This window comes from Hyaena hyaena, unplaced genomic scaffold, assembly GCF_003009895.1.
Source record: "Hyaena hyaena isolate Hyena2069 unplaced genomic scaffold, ASM300989v1 scaffold_10, whole genome shotgun sequence".
Taxonomy (NCBI): Eukaryota; Metazoa; Chordata; class Mammalia; order Carnivora; family Hyaenidae; genus Hyaena; species Hyaena hyaena.
The window spans coordinates 4,563,283-4,584,157 of record NW_024080642.1 but is presented as its reverse complement, the minus strand read 5'-3'; the positions used below and the strand labels follow the sequence as shown (position 1 = coordinate 4,584,157).

The window sequence follows — 20,875 nt, the reverse complement described above, 5'->3', positions numbered from 1 at the left end:
GATACTTTTTTTTATTTAAAAAAAAATTTTTTTTTAAATGTTTTTCATTTATTTCTAGGAGAGAGAGAGAGAGAGAGAGAGAGAGACAGCGTGAGCAGCGGAGGGTCAGAGAGAGAGGGAGTCACAGACTCTGAAACAGGCTCCAGGCTCTGAGCTGGCAGTCAGCACAGAGCCCGATGTGGGGCTCGAACCCACGAACTGTGAGATCTTGACCTTAGTGAAAGTCTGACGCTTAACCGACTAAGCCACCCAGGCGCCCCTGGATTTTTAACCTACTGAGCCACCCAGATACCCTGCACATTTAAAAGTTTAAATAGATGTGAGGCACCTGGCTAACTCAGTTTAAAGAGCATGTGGGGGCACCTGGGTGGCTCAGTTGGTTGAGCGTCCGACTTCGGCTCAGGTCATAATCTCACGGCTCGTGGGTTCGAGCCCCGCATCGGGCTCTGTGCTGACAGCTAGCTCAGAGCCTGGAGCCTGTTTCAGATTCTGTGCCTCCCTCTCTCTCTGATCCTCCCCTGCTCATGCTGTCTCTATCACTCTCTCAAAAATAAATAAAATATTAAAAAAAAAATAAGTAAAGAGCATGTGACTCCTGATCTCAGGGTTATAAGTTCTAGACCCACATTGGGTATAGAGATTACTTAAAAATAAATAGGAACTTAAAAACAAAATTCTATAAAGAAATTAAAGAAATGTACTGTAGGAATCATGTATAATTTATATTTTTAAAATGTGTAAGATCAAGTTCTTTTTTAAAAATTAAATTAGGTGTTTTTATATTTATTTTTCATTTGAATATAATTGATGTTACATTAGTTTCAGGTTAAAATCAAGTTCTTAAAAGCAAAGACGGGGTGCCTGCCTGACTGGCTCAGTCAGTAGAGGACATGACTCTTCATCTCAGGGTCATGAGTTCAAGCCCGATGTTGGTGTAGAGACTACTTTAAAAAAATAAATCAAGGTAATTATCGTAAATGGCTACTAAATTCATTAGGTAAAAAACTGAAAAAGAAAATGGGTAAGAGGAAACTAGCCCTATCAGACATACCATAAAGTCACTCTAATAAAATATAGTATTGGTATGAAATAGGCATTAGTAAAATAGAAATAGAATGAAGATCTCAGTTTGCAGGCTTTTAATGCAAGTCAAAAGCAGTACTTAATTTCATGGGGAAAAAACAAATAATGTAATAAGCACAATTGGCTAATACCTGGAAGGAAATGGAAATGGAATCCCATCTTAATACAATATTCCAGATAAACCAAAACTTTAAGTGAACACAAACAAACAAAAAAAACCTAAAAAGTTTTCATTAAAAAGTCAGAAGAGGGGCACCTGGGTGGCTCAGTCGGTTAAGTGTCCGACTTCACCTCAGGTCATGATCTCACGGTTCATGGGTTTGAGCCCTGCATCGGGTTCTGTGCTGGCAGCTCAGAGCCTGGAGCCTGTTTTAGATTCTGTGTCTCCCTCTCTCTTAGCCCCTCCCCCGCTCATGTTCTGTCTCTCTCTGTCTCATAAATAAATAAACTATAAAAAAAACATTAAAAAAAAGATTCTATGTAGCTACCTGGGTAGCCATCATAATCAGTTTTGAAAAACTGGAAGGTATTATAAGTAAATATAGTTGACTGTATGTAATTTTTTTTAATATTAAAAATACCTAAGAGTCAATAGACAATGAAAAAAAAGTTGATGGAGAACTCTGGAATGATCAAATTGACAAAACCTGAACCCACTGATCAATATATATATATTTTTAAATGTTTTATTTATTTCTGAGAGAGAGAGAGAGAGACACTGTGAGCAGGGGAGGGTCAGAGAGAGGGAGACACAGAATCTGAAAAAGGCTCCAGGCTCTGAGCTGGCAGTCAGCACAGAGCCCGACGCGGGGCTCAAACCCACGAACCGCGAGATCATGACCTGAGCTAAAGTCGGACGCTTAACCGACTGAGCCACCCAGACACCCCTAAAATTAGGAGTCAATAATGATATGCTAAAATTTGCTTTAAAATACTCCAGACATTCTTCCCTTCTTCCTGACTCCAACCACACAAAGTTGTGTGTGTGGAACAGGGGGATAGATAAGAAAAAATTAGCAAAATATTGATAATTTCATTGTCCTAAACCCTCCTACTTCTGTGTATGTTTGAAAATTTCCATGATAAAAAGTTTTTAAAAGATCAAGAGATAAAGGAACATTAAATTAGGTATCAAGGTTTTTGAGGATTTAAGCCAACAGTCACTGTTCTCTGCAGAAATCTAATTCAACAAATATGTTTAGGGTTATGTATCAAGTTTTCAGAAGTGCCCTTTTCAATATGAAGTTTAGCATGGGAGGCACATGCAAATAAAAATCACAACAGAATGTGGTAAGACATAATAATGGATTTATAAGGTATAGCAGAAATAAAAAGGGCTGGAGTGATTCGCTCTATAAGGGAGAAAGACGAGGACAAAGTATTGTCACAGGAGGTGGCAGAGACTGGATCCTGAAGGAAGACTACAGGTTTACCAGGAAGACAAAGGAGAGGAATAGATATTTTCAGCAGAGGGAACACATGCAAAGGCATCAGAAAATGATAAAATAATAATTATTTCAGCCAGAATGGATTCAAGTAAGAAGAGTTTGAAAATTATTGAACATTCTAAGTATTAAAGTGTTACAAAGTTTTACAGTAAGCATTTCATAGGAAGGCTGAAGAAGAATTTAAGATTACACATGGATGCTTCTTCTGAGGGAAAGACATCAAACTGTTAACTGTGGTGATTCCTGAGTGGTGGGAATAAAGACATCTTAATTTCTAATTATGTTTTTCTAAAGTTGTCAAGTTTTGTGGGTTTAAGTTGTTTTTTTTTTTTTTTTTAAGGTTTTATTTTTAAGTAATCTCTGTACCCAACATGGGGCTTGGACTCACGACCCTGAGATCAAGAGCCACATGCTCTACTGACTGGGTCGGCCAGGTGCCTCTAAACTTGTCAAGTTTTAAGAAAAATGGTTGTGAATTTGTAAAATAATTTGCCACTTTAAATATCTTTATATAAAACACCCAATTCATACAGAATTTACATATCTCTAAGGATTCAAAGAACTTCAAAGTTTCCTTTTAAATATTTTTATGTAAAACTTTCAAAAATCTATTTGCTAAAAGCATTTATTTTAATTCAAGGGATCTAATAAATGATGAGAATGTGTTGAGTATATAAGTGATCCAAATATCTTGCATATTATTAAGGACATTCATGACAAAAATATTAAACACACTGGGGAGCCTGGGTGGCTCAGTTCATTAAGCATATGACTCCTGGTCTCAGCTCAGGTCATTTTTTTTTTTTTTAATTTTATTTTTTACAAATAGTTTATTGTCAAGTTGGTTGCTCAGGTCTTGAGTTCACAAATGTGAACTCAAGCCCTGTGCTGGGTGTGAAGCCTACTTAAAAATATGTATGTATACATGTGTCTGGTTGGGGTATAGCAACCAGACATGTATTTTACAAATTAATGCTTCTCAATCTTTTATCTAGTAAGCACTGTTTTAATTTTGTTTGATTAGTTTTATCATTTCAACAATATAAAAATGAAAACTAAGATATGTGATAGACTATATTCATTTCCATTTCTTTTAAAAGATGTTAGTTATTTCTGAAATTCAGAAAGGTGGTTTCACTGGGTAGATAAGAGTTAGCATAATTAAGGCTTTTAAGGGGCTCTTCCAACCTATCTCCTTTGAAATAAAATGTGATTATTTTTATGTATTTTCAGTTTCTGCAAAGACAGGTCCTATAAAATATTCCAATTGTCAATTCTTACTTAAAAGCTATAACCATGTTGTTGGTGCTGTGACATACTGAGGGGCACCTAGGTGGCTCAGTTGGTTGGAAACCAACCAACTCGTGGTTTCCACTCAGGTCATGATCTCACAGTCATGAGATCGAGCCCCACATCTGGCTCTGTGCTGGGCATGAAGCCTTCTTAAGATTCTCCCTCTCCTCTGCCCCCATGCCCCCAAATTATTGAAAACAAAAAACAAAACCAAAAAACCACATACCAACCATGTTATTGATGCTGTAAAATACTGAGAGATAATTCAATGAAATAATAATTAAAAAGCCCATTTATACTTCAGAGACACTGCCACTTTCCATGCATGTATAAAATTCACATGGAATTTAAGATTTTAATTATGTTTTCTTGGTAAAATTTTAATGTAAAGGAAGAGTGAGAATAGCTGTAATAAGACCTCATGTGAGTCAAGTGCAGCTTCCTTTGTTGGTGTCTCAACAACCTAAAGGAACAATTTTTGGTTCATCTGGAGGCTGAAAGCAATCTTCAAACAGAACTGTTATTCATCTGTGAACAACTAACCCTGATTTCACCTCTATTTTCAGATGACTGTTTCTTATCTGTACAACCAGAAGGTATGAAGTGAAGAAAAACAGCTGTTAAAAATTTTCAAAGTTTTTGTACAGAAGGTACGTGGACTTGGTAGTTGCCAAAAATGACCCAACTGCTTTACTGTCAGGCACTTCACTTGACATGTGAACATTAGCCCTAAAAACCAAGGAGCAACTTAAAGCACTATTCATCATCCCATTGTTCTTTTATTCATAAGCACTTTCCATTATCAAAGTAATATTTTAAAAAGAAAAACAACCAATCGGGGCACCTGGGTGGCTCAGCCAGTTAAGTGTCTGACTCTTGATTATGGCTCAGGTCATGATCTCACAGTTTGTGGGTTCAAGCCCTCATCAGGCTCTGCATGGACAGTGCTGAACCTGCTTGGGATTCTCTTGTCTCCTCTCTCTCTCTCTCTCTCTGCCCCTCCCCCACTCACTTGCAGGCACTCTCCATAAATAAAAAAAGAATCAATCTACTGTATTAATACAGCCACTACTAGCATTCTTTCAATGGACTTTAAGTGTAATCTTTTTTATTTCAATCAACATATCATAAGCATTTCCCCATATTAATACTGTCTCTGTAGCCATCATAGATTTTATTGACTTGGCCATAATTATACTTAATTATATCTCTTTTAGATGGTTAAGTGTTTTATTTTTCCCCATGTTTTTATTTAAATTCCAATTAGTTAATATACAGTGTAGTATATCCTACAGATGTAGGATTTAGTGATTTATCACAAGTGCCATCCTTAATCCCCGTCACCCACCCCTACCTGCCCCCATCCCTCCAGTAACCTAGATGGTTAAGTGTTTTAAACCATTATAAAGATGTTATAATGACCATTTCTATGCATATTTCCCCCTATATTTTGGATTCTTTTCCTTAGACTAAATTCTTAGAGTATTAAATACTTAACAATTCTAAAGCTCAATATACACATCCAAATTGCTTTTCAAAATGTATAAAGTCTATGAGAGTACCACTGCCTCTTCACCAATGGGTACAGTTTTACACCAGCCTTTTGTAGAACATGTAAACTTTGGTTCATATATTGAAATAAGACTGTATCTAAGATACTAATTAGCACTGCTTAATTCTCAACCACTAGGTGGAGCTAAAAATACAAATATATTATAATAGTACCAATATTTCTCTCACAACACTATTTCTACAATACTATAAAAATTTCCCTATATTCTATTCAGTGATAATTTTGAAGGATAAGACACAGAACTTTAGATTGAATTTTAAATATTCAAATTGGAATCAGATTTATGATACCTGTACATGGAACTAGATTATTTTTTCTTTTAAAGTTTATTTCTTTGAGAAAGAAAGCACAAGCAGGGGAGGGGCAGAGAGAGGTGAGAGAATCTAGAATAGAGCTTGATGCAGGGCTCAAACCCACAAACCAGGAGATCATAACCTGAGCCAAAATCCAGAGTTAGCCACCCACGTGCCCCCAAACTAGGTTTTTCTCAAATTTCATATGCATTCTATGTTTCTCATGTTGAGAAACATAACTGAGATAATGTACTGAGACAAGTACCCCTCAGAGAAGCCAGTAATAAAGACAGCTGTCCCAGGGAAATAGTAACATCTTAGTGGATTTTTTAAGACTATACTTTTTAATATAAGAAGACATTGTATTTTTATACAGAAACAATGACAACTCTCCTTGGGCAAGACCATCAGGCAAGTCTTCACTTATGATGGATCTAAGACTATACCAGCTGTTGGAAGCTTATGGCCCAGGAATTCTTGAATACGGCTCTGAATCCTGGATCCAATTAATATTCTACTACAGATGCCCCTTAAACAACACAAGAGATTGAATGACATGGATCCTCCTACATGTGAGTTTTTTTCAGTAAATACAGTATAGTACTATAAATGTATTTTCTCTTCCTTATGGTTTCCTTAATAATATTTTCTTTCTTGGGGCACCTCAGTGACTCAGTTGGTTGAGCTTCCAACTTTGGCTAAGGTCATGACCTCGCGGTTCACGAGTTCAAGCCCACATTGGGCTTGCTGCTATCAGCGCAGAGCCTGCTTCAGATCCATTGTCCCCTCCACTCTCTGACCTTCCCCAACGTGCACTCTCTCAAAAATAAACATTAAAAACAAAGAATATTTTCTCTAGCTTACTTTGTTATAAGAATACAGTAATAACATACAAAATATGTGTTAATCAACTATTATGTTATTGGTAAAGCTTCTGGTCAATTTTATACTGTTTAAGAAAAAGTCATACACAAATTGTTAACTGCATGGGTTGTCACAACCCCTAACCCCTGTGTTGTTTAAGGGTTACCTATACTTCTAAAAGGAAATGCTTTTCCTTTTTCTCTCAAAAATTTCCTGCCCATCATCCTTTCCCCAAAACACACATACACACAGCTTTACAACCTTAAAGGATGAAATAAATTTGAAGATTCTAGTTCTGTTAATATATCTGACAAAGAATAAGTAAAAAATAAATAAATGAAGATACATCTAGAAATAACATTTTCAGACTGATTTTTCACTTGTGTGGAACTGGTTTTACCTCCTATCCTCCATCTTCCACCAATCTGTATAGTTACAGGCCCAAGATGTACAAGTATATATTCCTGATGCTTCATTCCTGCTTCTCCCAGGCAATTACTAATCTTCTGTTTCTTCACTATCCAACTTTTTCTCCATCTCCTTAACTAGAGCTAGGTACACAAAAGAAGTGAGGAACATGGAGCCAGAACTACTCTCTCCCAATTCAACTGTCTTCACAGAACCCCTATTTCTTCCTCTAGCAATTACTACTTAATTATATTTCCTTGATGTTTAGAACTCAAACATTATTATAAGGTTAGTTACTGAATCAATAATTTTATTTATTTTTATTTTTTAATGTGTATTTATTTTTTTTTTTTTTAAGAGAGAGAGAGAACAAGCCACAGAGGGGCAGAGAGAGAAGGAGGCAGAAATCTCAAGTAGACTCCGTGCTTTCAGAGCAGAGCCCAACACGGGGCTTGAACTCACAAACCACGAGATCATGACCTGAGCCCAACGAGAGTTGGACACTTAACTGATTGAGCCATCCAGGCACCCAAATCAATAATTTTAAAGAAATTTTAAAGAAAAAGAAAACTAGAATTAAGGAAATATGGTATTACAAAAACAATCCAATACCACCTCTGTCAAAATGAAAAAAAAAAATTTATATTATGAAATGCTTCTGCTAAAAGCAAACACTAGCACAATTACCTTCCTCATACTACTTTACCTTTTGTTCTAAGAGTGCCCTGCGGAGGGAGACCCTCTGTTCAAGCTCTCGAAGCTCCCGATCATGTTGTGCCTCAGCTTGCATCTTGATTTTGCTCTGATATGCATTCAATAGCTCCAGTTCCTGCTGCAGCTGCATCTTCAAAACCTGGCACTCTGCTTCCTGTGCTTCATCCAAACGTAGCTGAAAGAGAGAAGGCAAACAAATATATTCTACTGTGAGCTCTCTATTCCTGTCCTATGGAAAAGAAGAGGTGTGAGAGAAGACAGACTACTCTTTTGTAGGATACACAATTGTTCTCTCTCATGTTGTGGAGTAAACATCTCTGAAAAAGGAAGGCCTAGTAACCTTCATCTTTAGGAAGATAGAGCTATGATAAGCTCTTTGGAAGATGCTTAAATAACCATAATTTTCTTAAGAAAAATCTAGAATCTGACCATATAATAGGACTCTGAATGTTTACTCTCCATTGAGATAACTACAACATAGGGATTAGCAAACAGCTTACTGGCCAAAACTGGGCAACCTGGGTTTTTTTGCTTTCACTTTTTTATTTTTAACTCCACTAGTTAAACAAGTCAAAACCACACTTAGATACCACCTCACGCCAGCCAGAGTGGCTAAAATGAGCAAATCAGAGGACTCTAGATGCTGGCGAGGATGTGGAGAAACGGGCACGCTCCTACACTGTTGGTGGGAATGTAAACTGGTACAGCCCCTCTGGAAAACAGTGTGGAGGTTCCTCAAAAAATTAACAACAGAACTCCTCTATGACCCAGCAATAGCACTGCTAGGAATTTACCCAAGGGATAAAGGAGTGCTGATGCATAGGAGCACATGTACCCCAATGTTCATAGCAGCACTCTCAACAATAGCCAAAACATGGAAAGAGCCTAAGTGTCCATCAACGGACGAATGGATCAAGAAGATGTGGTTTATCTATACCATGGAATACTACATGGCAATGAGAAATAATTAAATCTGGCCATGTGTAGCAACATGGATGGACCTTGAGGGTGTTATGCTGAGCTATATAAGTCAGGCAGAGAAGGACAAATATCATATGTTTGCACGTATAGGAGGATTAGGAGGAACTTAACGGAGGACCATGGGGGAGAAGAAGGGGGGAAATAGTGGGGGAGAGGGAGAGAGGCAAACCATGAGAGACTCTTGAATGCTGAGAACAAACTGAGGACTGATGGGTGTGGCGGGGGGAGTGGGGAGATGGGCATGGAGGAGGGCACTTGTGGGGATGAGCACTGAGTATTATATGGAAACCAACTTGACAATAAACTATTTGTAAAAAAAAAAAAATGTTAAAAAAAAATAACTCCACTAGTTAAGAATGGTTTTTACATTTGAAATAGTTTTATTTTTAAATAGCTATATAAACACCCATATAATATCCATATAATATTTTGCTTCCTGGCCTATATGTTAAAATATTCAAAAAATATGTTTACAAAACTTATATAGAAAATATTTTATATTTCTATTCAAATGTCACCATTTGGATTCCAAATATAGTACTAACTTTTGCCCACTACCTAACAAAGCTGCTGTTCAAATCTTCATATGCTTTTTGGATAAGCCTAAACAGGCATGTGCAAAGAGGCACTGGCAGAGAGTTTGTTTAAAACAATGGCTAGGGGCACCTGGGTGGCTCAGTCAGTAGAGCAACCAACTCTTGACTTAGGCTCAGGTCATGATCTCACGGGTTCTGAGTTTGAGCCCTGAATCAGCATCTGTGCTGACAGCACAGAGCCTGCTTGGGATTCTCTCTCTCTCTGTTCCCCTCACTCATGCTTGTGCACGCACGCCCTTTCTCTCTCTCTCAAAATAAATAATAAACTTAAAAAACAAAACAAATTTTATGTCTGGAGCACCTGGGTGTCTCAGCTGGTTAAGCATGACTCTTGATTTCAGCTCAGGTCATGATCTCATACTTCGTCAGTTTCAGCCCTGAGAGGGGGATCTGCTGACACAGCAGAGCCTGCTTGGGAGTCTCTCTCTGCCCCTCCTCCGCTTGCTTGCTTGCTTGCTTGCTTGCATGTGTGTGCATGCACGCACGTACGTGTACGCATATGTACACTCTCTTTGACTCTCAAAATAAATAAAAATTTAAAAAAAGAAAAATTTCTCTGGGAAGACTTAAATTTTTTTTGAGAGAGAGAGAGAGAGAGAGACAGAGAGGTTGAGAATGAGCTGAGGAGGTGCAGAGGCAAGGAGATACAGAATCTGAAGCAGGTCCCAGGCTCCGAGTTGTCAGCACAGAGCCCAATGTAGAGCCTGAACTCACAAACCATGAGACCATGACCTGAGTCAAACTCAGACACCCAACCAACTGAGCCACCCAGGAGCCTCTTAGTGTTTGCTTATTTTTGAGAGAGAGAGAGAGACACAGAGCACGAGTGGGGGATGGGCAGAGAGTGAGATACAGAATCTCAAACAGGCTCCAGGCTCTGAGCTGTCGACACAGAGCCCAATGCGCGGCTTGAACTTAGGAACAGGAATGGCGACATCATGACCTAGGCCACTTAACTGACTGAGCCACCCAGGTGCCCCTCTCTGGGAAAATTTTATTTTATTTTTTAAATGTTTTATTTATTCCTAGGAGAGAAAGAGAGAGAGAGAGAGAGACAGCATGAGCAGGGGAGGGTCAAAGAGAGAGGGAGTCACAGACACTGAAACAGGCTCCAGGCTCTGAGCTGGCAGTCAGCACAGAGCCCGACGCAGGGCTTGAACCCACGAACCACGAGATCATGACCTAAGCGAAAGTTGGACGCTTAATCAACTAAGCCACCCAGGCTCCCCTCGCTGAGAAAATTTTAAAATAAATAAATAAAACTTCATGTCTAAATGTATTAATAATAATTCTGTGTACATCATGCATACTTCCAAGCAATGCTCAGAGAAGGAAGAATATGGATCATCACCACTATTTCCCAAGCTGTAGGAAAACTATCATTTCCAACTAGGATTTTAATTGCTGGGATCTCATTGCTGGTAGAAAGAAAGGAGCACTAAATTTAATTTGCCTAAATAAAACAAACTCACAGCTTGGGTGGAGAGCATTTCATTAATGCTGTGGTCATACTGCTCAGCCAAGATGGCTAACTTCCGGGTCTGCTCCTCCTTGAGCCGTTTCAGAACAGCTTTGTGCTCACTCTTTGGTGTTGTCTCCAGTAGGTGATTTCTTAATGCTTTGTACTGCCTGGTTTGGATTTTGCAGGTATCCTGAAACTGCTTTTTTATTTGGAGTTCTTTAGACTGGGAAGAAAAAAATAGATGCATATATATTTAACATTTGGCATTTGGTATACCTTATGGTTTCATTAAATTAATTAAAACAAAGGCTACTAAGAAAAAGGGAGAAGAGAAGCAAAAAGATCAGATCATAACGTTGCAGGTACTTTTGTACTTGGCTATTAAGTCAAACCACTGGATTCTATGCATTTTTAAAACAAAAGCTGTAATTTAAAATATTAAAATATCAAGAACCTCATTTATCATAGGACTTCAAGCAGTAGTCATTATTTCGTTAGTAAACTTAGTGACTTGAGTAAACATTAAAATTAACTTTGATTATGTTATATATACCATTAATGGCATAAAATCAAATTTCTTCTCATGCATTAAGTGTAGCAAAGTATTTTATTGGCGAGATAATAGTTTATCAAATCTCTAAGGCAGAAAATAAGCATATTTACTCTCTTCCTTATCTGAAACACTTTGCTTCAATTTTTTAAAATAACAACCTCAACTCTAACTACATAGTATATGATAGATCCCACAAAAGCAGGGTATTAGTAACTAATATTATTTTATACAATTATCTTTTCCTTAAGGAAATAAACTAGGTAGAAACATCCTTAGCAAAAACTTCAAAGTCATTCAAGTTAACTAACCTTTTAAAGGTCAAACAAAAGTTATGGGGTGGGGGTGTTGGGCCAAATGGGGGATCGGCATTAAGGAAAGCAGTTGTTGGGATGAGCACTGAGTGTTATATGTAAGTGATGAAGCACTAAATTCTACTCCTGAAATCATTATTACACCATATGTTAACTAATTTGGATTTAAATGAAATTTAAAAATTAAAAAACTTATTAAAAAAATAAAATCATGGGGAAAAGGAGAGGACATCCTTTCTTGGAAGTGATAAGAGACATGAGCTTCATAAATATTTTGAGATAAAGTAATCGAGCTCTGAGACAGACAGTTTTGGTTTTAGTTTTTGTTAATCACTGAACTCAGGTTTTGATAAGATTTAATAAGATGAGATATAATTCTGTAAAGTATACTGAGTAAGCCTGTGAGAATATATTCATTTACTACACTAAAGGCAGAAACTACACTTGAAACTATCTAAATATAAATACTGCCAGATATTGATTGGTTGATTCGATATGCAACAAATGCACGTATTACCATAGTAAAACACCTGTCAGGGAACTAGTTATTTATTCACCACCCCTTGTAATACTAAAACATCAAATAGATCTTTTCCATATTTCACACCAACTGAGGCACTAGGTCATAGTCTTATACTTTATTTTGTGAAGGATCAAGCTAGAAAGCAAACCTCTTGGTTTAACTATGCTTGGTAGTACCACACATAAATGCTGCCCTTGGTTAACAAAATTCTTCCAAGTTAGCCAGGAGTGAAACAATGCAATTTACACATTCTGCCTCTGCATAACATTCATTCTTTTACAAGTTTTTATTTTTAAAATATTATACCAAGAAAACTGTAATCATCCTATATCATTAGCCTAATGAGAAAAAAGAACTTGAAAGTTTTTGTTTTTTTTTAAAGAGACTTTTCTTTCTTTTTTTTTTAATGTTTTTTAAAATTTATTTCTGAGAGAGAAAGAGACAGTGTGAGCAGGGGAGGGTCAGAGAGGGAGAGAGACACAGAATCCGAAGACAGGCTCCAGGCTCTGAGCTAGCTGTCAGCATAGAGCCCGACATGGGACTCGAACCCATGACCCGTGCGATCATGACCTGAGCCAAAGTCAGACGCTTAACCGAATGAGCCACACAGGTGCCCTGAAAAGTTTTTTCACAAGAAGAATAATCCTAATACTTATAACCAAGAATAAACTATATCCCTCAATACTTAACTCAAGTGAAAATTAGAACATAGTTAAAGTTGTTTCTAATCATTTAACACTATCATCTGGATGACAGATGAAGAAACAGCAGAGTAAGCAATTAAATGTTTACCCAATCCATTTTACAGAAATGGTACCCCAACTCCAACTTAAGTAAGTGCTCAAACTAATGTCCTCCTATTCCCCATTAAAGTCTTGAAGAAAGATGAAAGAGACAACTGTTATGATTTAGTCAAACAAAATTGGAATGAATGACTTAGTGTTAAAATCTAGTCTATTTTGTTCAAATTGAGCAAGGAGGTAGATATACATAACTAAGAAAACATCATGATTTTCCCCCCACTAAAGTAACAGAACGATTTCCTTTATGGAAAATCTTGAGCTCACTGGTCATTAAAGGAGTCATTCTAGGGATGCCTGGATGGCTCAGTCAGTTAAGTGTCTGACTCTGGATTTCGGCTCAGGTCATGATCCTTTGGTTATGAAATTGAGCCCCCCATCAGGCTCTGTGCTGAGTGTGGAGCCTGCTTCAGATTCTCTTTCCCTCTCCCCGCTTGCACATGCCTGCCTGCACATGCAAGTTTGTCAACTCTAAAAAATAAAAAGAAAAGGATGTGTTCTATTCAAAGTCTGTGATTGTGAAATATTACTTTTCTCCTCATTTTTTGTATACTATCTGTAAAATCAAATCTCATGTTTATTATTATTATTTTTTAATGTTTTATTTATTTCTAGGAGAGAGAGAGAGAGAGATAGCTTGAGCAGGGGAGGGTCAGAGAGAGAGGGAGTCACAGACTGAAACAGGCTCCAGGCTCTGAGCTGGCAGTCAGCACAGAGCCCGACGCGGGGCTCGAACCCATGAACCGCGAGATCATGACCTAAGCGAAAGCCGGACGCTTAACCGACTAAGCCACCCAGGCGCCCCTCAAATCTCATGTTTATAAGCTTTCAAACTGAAAGGGCTCCAACACGAGGAAACAGAAAGGAATGGTTAAATATCAAACAACTACCTATTCCAAGTCTCAAAGAAATGCAGTCATATCAGATTTATGGTAAGACTATAGAAAACTCACAAGCTTTCAGTCTGGTTTACTTCTGAGTGCTGCTGACTTTAAAACGGTAACTAATTTTACAGACATGTTTTAAAAATCTTTTAGTGGGAAAGTGTTCTGTAGGCAAATGTCTTCATTACAAAGACAAAATAAAGCTGAAATATCATTATGAATTCCAATTTCTCTAAGCAATGACTAATGAAGGTTATTATATGGGTAGTCAACACAAGCTACTCTTAAATTTTATCCTTCACAACTTTAATTTTGCTTCTATATCTCATTCAAGACAGCCTATTAGAATGGAACCAGGTGGGAATCAGGGTTAGGATTCAGTATAGATTTAGTATAGATTAGACTGGGCATCACAACTGGATATAGATTTAGTATAATATAGATTTTAACATAGACTACCTCTGTGAATGAACTGCACTTCACACTAGAACAGTTACTCAGGTAAGACAAAGAAGAGTTCTATAGTTAAATTATCAAATAAAAGGGGGTAGGGTACAGTTTAAAAAAGAAATACTGTGGGATGTGGGCCTTAATGGATATAAATAAAAATTTAAAATGTGCAGACATATACAAATTAACTGAGGTACTACTAAAGATGATGGCCTATGTAGTGGATGGTTTTGTTTTTGCTTATTAAGACTAATGTGATTATATTCCTTCAAGTATTTATTATAATTTATACAATTTGAAAACATCCTAGAATTGTTAACTCTGGTTGATTATTAACAGGGCTAGATCACTTGCCTGGAGAGACAAGGAGAGAGGCGGAAATCTTTATACTTTGGTATCTTTTGAATTTCATACTATATGAATGAATTCCTGCATTCAAAGTAAATACAAAATTTAAAGTCCTTTGTATTATATATCACCAACACTTGTTTTTCCTTATTTTGGAAGGGGAAGCATATAACAACTAGCTTTACTCTGCTGTACTATTAAAAAATATACCCCCAACTACCTATGCCACGGTTTTATCTATACTACCAAGCAAAGAAAGAAAGAAAGACAGCAGACTGGGAGTTAACACTGTGTGATGATTTCCTTGTTCCTCTTACAGTAAGTATAGACAATGAAGGGAGAGGGGATAAAAAAGCATTTTCATTCATTGGCTTCTGTGCTGATTAAGAACTTACTGCCTTTTCTGCACCTGATCTTAGCCAAAAGGCCAAGAAGCAATCTTAGTGCCTTTTCTGGAAACAAATCATATGTAGAGGAAATAAGATTCCAAAATTGTATTACTTGGGACAACAAAGAGAAGATAACAGGTTAAAATGTTGACATGTAGACTATAATATCATCATTGGACATTTGGGTATATTTAAAATCAGAATTTTGTTTCGTGTTTATGGCACTTCCCACAGTCAAAAGTTTTGGTAGGCTGCTGAAAAATATGTAAGCAAAACGTCTACAGCTATGGACACTCCATATTAAAACTAACCAAACATTCTTAAAATGAAAAGAAAAAAGTTTATTGTTTCTTTATGCCAGACCTCTTAGATTTTTATGGTTTCCATGGATGCCTATTATCTCTTTTGCCCTCTATCAAGAAGCTTAGGTTAAAGGTACCTTCAGGGGCACCTGGGTGGCTCAGTCGGTTAAGCATCCAACTTTGGCTCAGGTCATGATCTCGAAGTCCGTGGGTTCAAGCCCCACATCGGGCTCTGTGCTGACATCCAGCTCAGAGCCTGGAGCCTGCTTCAGATTCTGTGTCTCCCTCTGTTTCTCTGCCCCTTCCCTGCTCGTGCTATGTCTCTCAAAAATAAATAAATGTTTAAAAAATAAAATAAAATAAAGGTACCTTCAGACTCTTAGGCTGTTGTCGAACTTCCATGACATGCTTTCGTCTTAGTTCTCGTTCTCTTCGCTTGTTATATTCCAGCTGGTTTGTGAGCTCAGTCTGATGCTGCAATCTGATCAACTCACAGCGCATCTTCTGTATTGTGTTGAGGTGACGGAACTCCAGTTCTTGCATGGATTCATGCTGTCGCAGTAGCATGGCATGCTCTAAGTCCTTTTGAGTCTGCCTTTTATTTAACTCCTAATCCAGAACACAAAAGACAAAGGTATAATTTACTTCTGTATATGCCAGAAAAAAGAATCCTAAGAAACAGAATAACCAAGAAATAGATATAATCCTCTAATTTAATAATGGCTGCATAGTATTAGTTTTATAATATTTACCGTACTAAATAAATAATTACTAGCAAAAATTTCCTTATCCTGTTCATTTACTATTCATTAACACTACTTTATGCAGTAAGTTTAAAAGCTATCAGATCTATCTCAAGAGGTTTAATGTCCTTCCCTCTTTTCTTTCTTGTTTCCTAATTTTATATTTGAAGAGGGTTTGTAAGTCATCCACTGAATTTTTTCAGAGTATGCTATTCAAGTCTATTACATGCAGTATACCCAATGTACTGTAGTGGTTAAGAACATGGACTTTAGAGCTAGGCTGCCTGTATTATAGCTCTGCTACTGATGAGCAGTAAGTCCTTGGGTTAGTTGTTTAAACTCTTGGCTTCAGCTTTATCACTTCTCAAATGAAGGTAATATAGCTATTTCATAGATTTAATGTGAGGATGAAACAAGTTCATAAACAGGAAGTTCTCAGAATAATACCTAGCATATCATGCTCAATAAATTTTTTTCAGATTAAAAGGAATAAGTGTATCTCTCTCTCTCTCTCTCTCTCTCTCTCTCACACACACACACACACACACACACACACACACACACACACACACACACTGTAGAAGTGAAACTTGCCTCCTTTGCCCTTTCTCAAGAGGCCGACAGTTTGGTGCAAATGTTTCCCAAATATTCCCCCATGCTTATCATGATACATCTGTTATGCAAAACCTACGGTTTTAAAACTGAATACCAACATACATTATAGGCCTGTAATGTGCTTTCTTCACCTAAAAATATAACGGACATATTACCCTGACCAGATCAGTACATAAAAATCTTTTTTTTGAAGTTTCAATAGTAAGGGGCTCCTGGGTGGCTCAATCAGTTAAGCATCTGACTTCGACTCAGATCATGATCTCAGGGTCCATGGGTTCAAGCTCTGCACTGGGCTCTGTGCTGACAGCCAGCTCAGATCCTGGAGCCTGCTTCAGATTCTGTGTCTCTGTCTCTCTTTGCCCCTCTCCCACTCACGTTTTTTGTTTTTTTGTTTTAATTTCTGAGAGAGGGAGAGAGATAGAGACAGCGTGAGAAGGTGAGGGTCAGAGAGAGAGGGAGATAGAGAACCTGAAACAGGCTCCAGGCTCTGAGCTGGCTGTCAGCACAGAGCCCGACGTGGGGCTTAAACCCACGAACCATGAGATCATGACCTGAGCTGAAGTTGGACCCTTAACCAACTGAGCCACCCAGGTGCCTCTCTCTCAAAAATAAATAAACATTAAAATTTTTTTTTTTTTTAAATTTAAGTTTCAATAGTAAGCTTCTGCTTTGCAGTTCCACAATTTTCCTTCCACAATTTTCCCATTCTGCTTTAAACAAATTTTCAATAAATATCCATGGCATGATACATCATATAATCATGTTATTATTTCTTTAGGATACAGTTCCAGAAGTGGATTTGGTAAAAACATAGGTGCATATTAAATTTTAAAACCTATTGATGAATTATACTCCAAAAGGGCAATATCAGTTTATATTTTATACTTACCAAAAATGCCCATTTCCCCACTGTTACCAGTCTTTTCAATTGTTCTTATCTAACTGATGCAACTGTTTTAATTTCAACTTCTTTCATTATTACTGAATCTGAACAGTTATGCTATACTTGAAGCTTATTTTAAGCCATCTTGGAAATATATTTATCTACGCTCACAGATATCCCTGATAATAAAAACAACTGTTTTCATTTTGATAAGAGTTTCTACAGTTGACCAGTTAATAAATGTATGATTATAACAATGTGTGGGGTTTTTTTTAATATTTTTATTTATTTCTAGGAGAGAGAGAGAGAGAGAGAGAGAGCGTGAGCAGGGGATGGTCAGAGAGAGAGGGAGATACAGACTCTGAAATAGGCTCCAGGCTCCGAGCTGGCAGTCAGCACAGAGCCCGACGCGGAGCTCGAACCCACGAACCACGAGATCATGACCTAAGCGAAAGTTGGACGCTTAACCGACTAAGCCACCCAGGTGCCCCTATAACAAAGTGTTAAATGGTAACACACAATTCATGGCACTCATTTCAGATCAAAAGGCATAAATTATCCATTTTCTCATATTTAAAAATTAATACTTCATTCATGGATAAATAATAAATATGTATTTAGTATTTATTGAATATCTTCCTCCATTCATGGATAAATAAATAGCTATTATTTATTTAATAAATATTTACTGTATGCCTACTATGGGCCAGATACTAGGGATACAAAGACCTGAACAAAACCTATGACTTCCTATAATTTCCATTCTAGTTGGGGAGAGAGACTGCCCCCAAAATGTGTGTATGTGTAAGAGAAAGAAGTACAAAGGAGAACATTTAAAGAAGGGAGACGGGAGAAAGCAAGACATACAGATTGGGGATCTGGGGAAGAAGGACTGAGGCAGAGGGAATTAACGAGTAGAGAGGACTTAAAACTGGGATGTCATAGGACTTATTTCATGATTTCACATCATCCAAACATACCTCCCTGACAAGGTCCTGTTCCAAGTTATGGCGTCCAAGTAACATTCTTCTCTTGAAGCGACGGCACTCCAGCTCTAGGTATTGCCTCTGTCGTCGAAGAAGATTAGCCTCTTCCTCTGCTTGGAAATGTTGTATATTCTCCTTCTGCTTTGAAAGCCACTCTTGTTTTTCTTTTTTTGGGGTGCTCTGGTTTTCATTCAGTTCCTGGCAACATAAAAAAACAACTCAGTTCAAAATACATGAAAATTGGGGCACCTGGGTGGCTCAGTCAGTTGAGTGTCTGACTTTGGCTCAGGTCATGATCTGGCGGTTCCCGAGTTTAAGGTCCCACATTGGGGCTTGCTGCTGTCATCCTGTCAGCCCAGAGCCCGTTTCAGATCCTCTGTCCCCTTCTCTCTGCCCCTTCCCCACATGCACTATCCCAAAAATAAATAAATATTTTTAAAAAAAGAAAAGAAAAAACATAAAAATTAACTACGTGAATGTAGTTAATCTAAAATTTGGTAGCTGGTAAATTTATTAGCACCACGCTCTAACCAACTGAGCTAACTGGCCAAGATGGTAGCTGGTAAATTTAAATAAAAGTACTTAATTTTTGTCCTCTCTAATGCTCAAGCAGGGCAATGACCTTAAGGAGTTAGGTTAATAGTTTCCTTCTTCTTGAGTTACCAGCGAAGTGGGACAGGAAAGAGAAAAATACATCAGAAAACATGCATAGCTTTTGGTTTTGCACAGCTACATGTACTGATGACTCAAAAGTACATAATAATTGGTAAATCAAGTAAAACATATCTTTCTTTAAATCCTTCCCAAGGCGAGACAGAAGGCAGTACTCTGAGGTGAAAATAATATGTAAATTAAAGTTAGGGCTAAAATATGGTTATGTCTCCCTTGGTTTTTGATATTCTAAATATCAAGCATTTGGCAAGATTATGGATGTACTCAATATAACAGACTTGGTGATTAAATGGAAAATCAATAAAACCATGGGAGAATAGAGACATTCTTTATGAGTGGTATTTAACATTTGGCATCATAATACCATTAAACAAATCAAAACCAATGGTTTTTACGACATTTTATTTGTTTATTTTAAAGTTCATTCCTTTTTGAGAGACAGAAAGAGCATGCCTGTGAATGTGAGGGAGAGGGGTAGAGAGAGAGAGGAAGAGAGATGGAGAATCCCAAGCAGGCTCTCCACTGTGCAGAGCCTGACACAGGGCTTGAACTCATGAACTGTGAGATCATGACCTGAGCTGAAATCCAGTCAGAACACTTAACCAATTGAGCCATCCAAGTGTTCCTCTATGGCATTTTAAATTCTTTTTTTTAACATTTTATTTATTTCTGAGAGAGAGAGAGAGAGAATGTGAGCAGGGGAGGGTCAAAGAGAGAGGGAGACACAGAATCACATAATCTGAAACAGGCTCCAGACTCTGAGCTAGCGGTCAGCACAGAGCCTGACTCAAGGCTAGAATCCACGAACCGTGAGATCATGACCTGAGCCGAAGTCGGCCACCCAACCAACTGAGCCATCCAGGTGCCCCCATTTTAAATACCATCTTACAAACTATCTAAATGAAAATGCATTTATATTGGGCGAGGTGAGAACATTCATGACACACTCAATGAGACAAACGCTAGGAGGTTAATACCAGTATATTTTCAACCTAAAAAAACATCAATATTGCAGAGAATACAAATCAGTCATCATTCCTAAGTGTAAGTTGAATTTTCAGATACTACTAACCTTATGGTACCTCCGCTGTCATTCAAGAAAGAGATTAATTTTTTATAACTTTAGTTCACAAGATATTCAAACATAAAAAAAACACACAAATTAGTAGTTCTCAAATGAGGGCGTACATACACAGTACAGGAAGAGACAAGGACAGGCTACATATACAGACACCCAGAGTGTCTTTCTTAAAATCTTCTGCCAGGAAATTTCTCCACTAATACTCTAGTATGTCCCTTCCTCTCTATACTGAGAATTATTATTCTGAATGAATACACACACACACACACACACACACACACACACACACACGGTCACATACATAAGTTTTACACCTAATTTAACTAATACATTCATAACACTCAACTGTTATTTGTACTGGGAAATTTCATGTTGTTGGGTATTTATTTACAATTGGGAATCCTATTTAGAATCTTTTCAAACCCAATGTTCTAGTATAGAGTTTGACTCCTGTATTATAGTGATGAAAATATGCTGCAGGGTTTACTCTTTTTTTTTTTTTTTTTTTGTTACAAATAGTTTATTGTCAAATTAGTTTCGGTTTACTCTTTACAGTAGGAAAAATACTGTCAGTGAAACTCACTTGGCAGGGTATATATAGCAAGTCTTTGTGCCAATAG

At 37.5% G+C, this 20,875-nt stretch overlaps 1 protein-coding gene across 2 annotated transcripts in view; it reads right to left on the bottom strand.

Annotated features, from left to right (window-relative positions):
• TAOK1 (TAO kinase 1) overlaps positions 1 to 20,875 on the bottom strand; it is a 155,013-nt gene that overhangs the window by 7,892 nt on the left and 126,246 nt on the right. For both annotated transcript variants that reach the window (XM_039251701.1, XM_039251710.1), the window contains 4 exons: positions 18,497 to 18,700; positions 15,645 to 15,884; positions 10,726 to 10,938; positions 7,669 to 7,851 (listed from right to left, as the gene is read on the bottom strand). In XM_039251701.1, the coding sequence (XP_039107632.1) occupies positions 7,669 to 7,851; positions 10,726 to 10,938; positions 15,645 to 15,884; positions 18,497 to 18,700 (840 nt within the window). The remainder of the gene's footprint in view (positions 1 to 7,668; positions 7,852 to 10,725; positions 10,939 to 15,644; positions 15,885 to 18,496; positions 18,701 to 20,875) is intronic.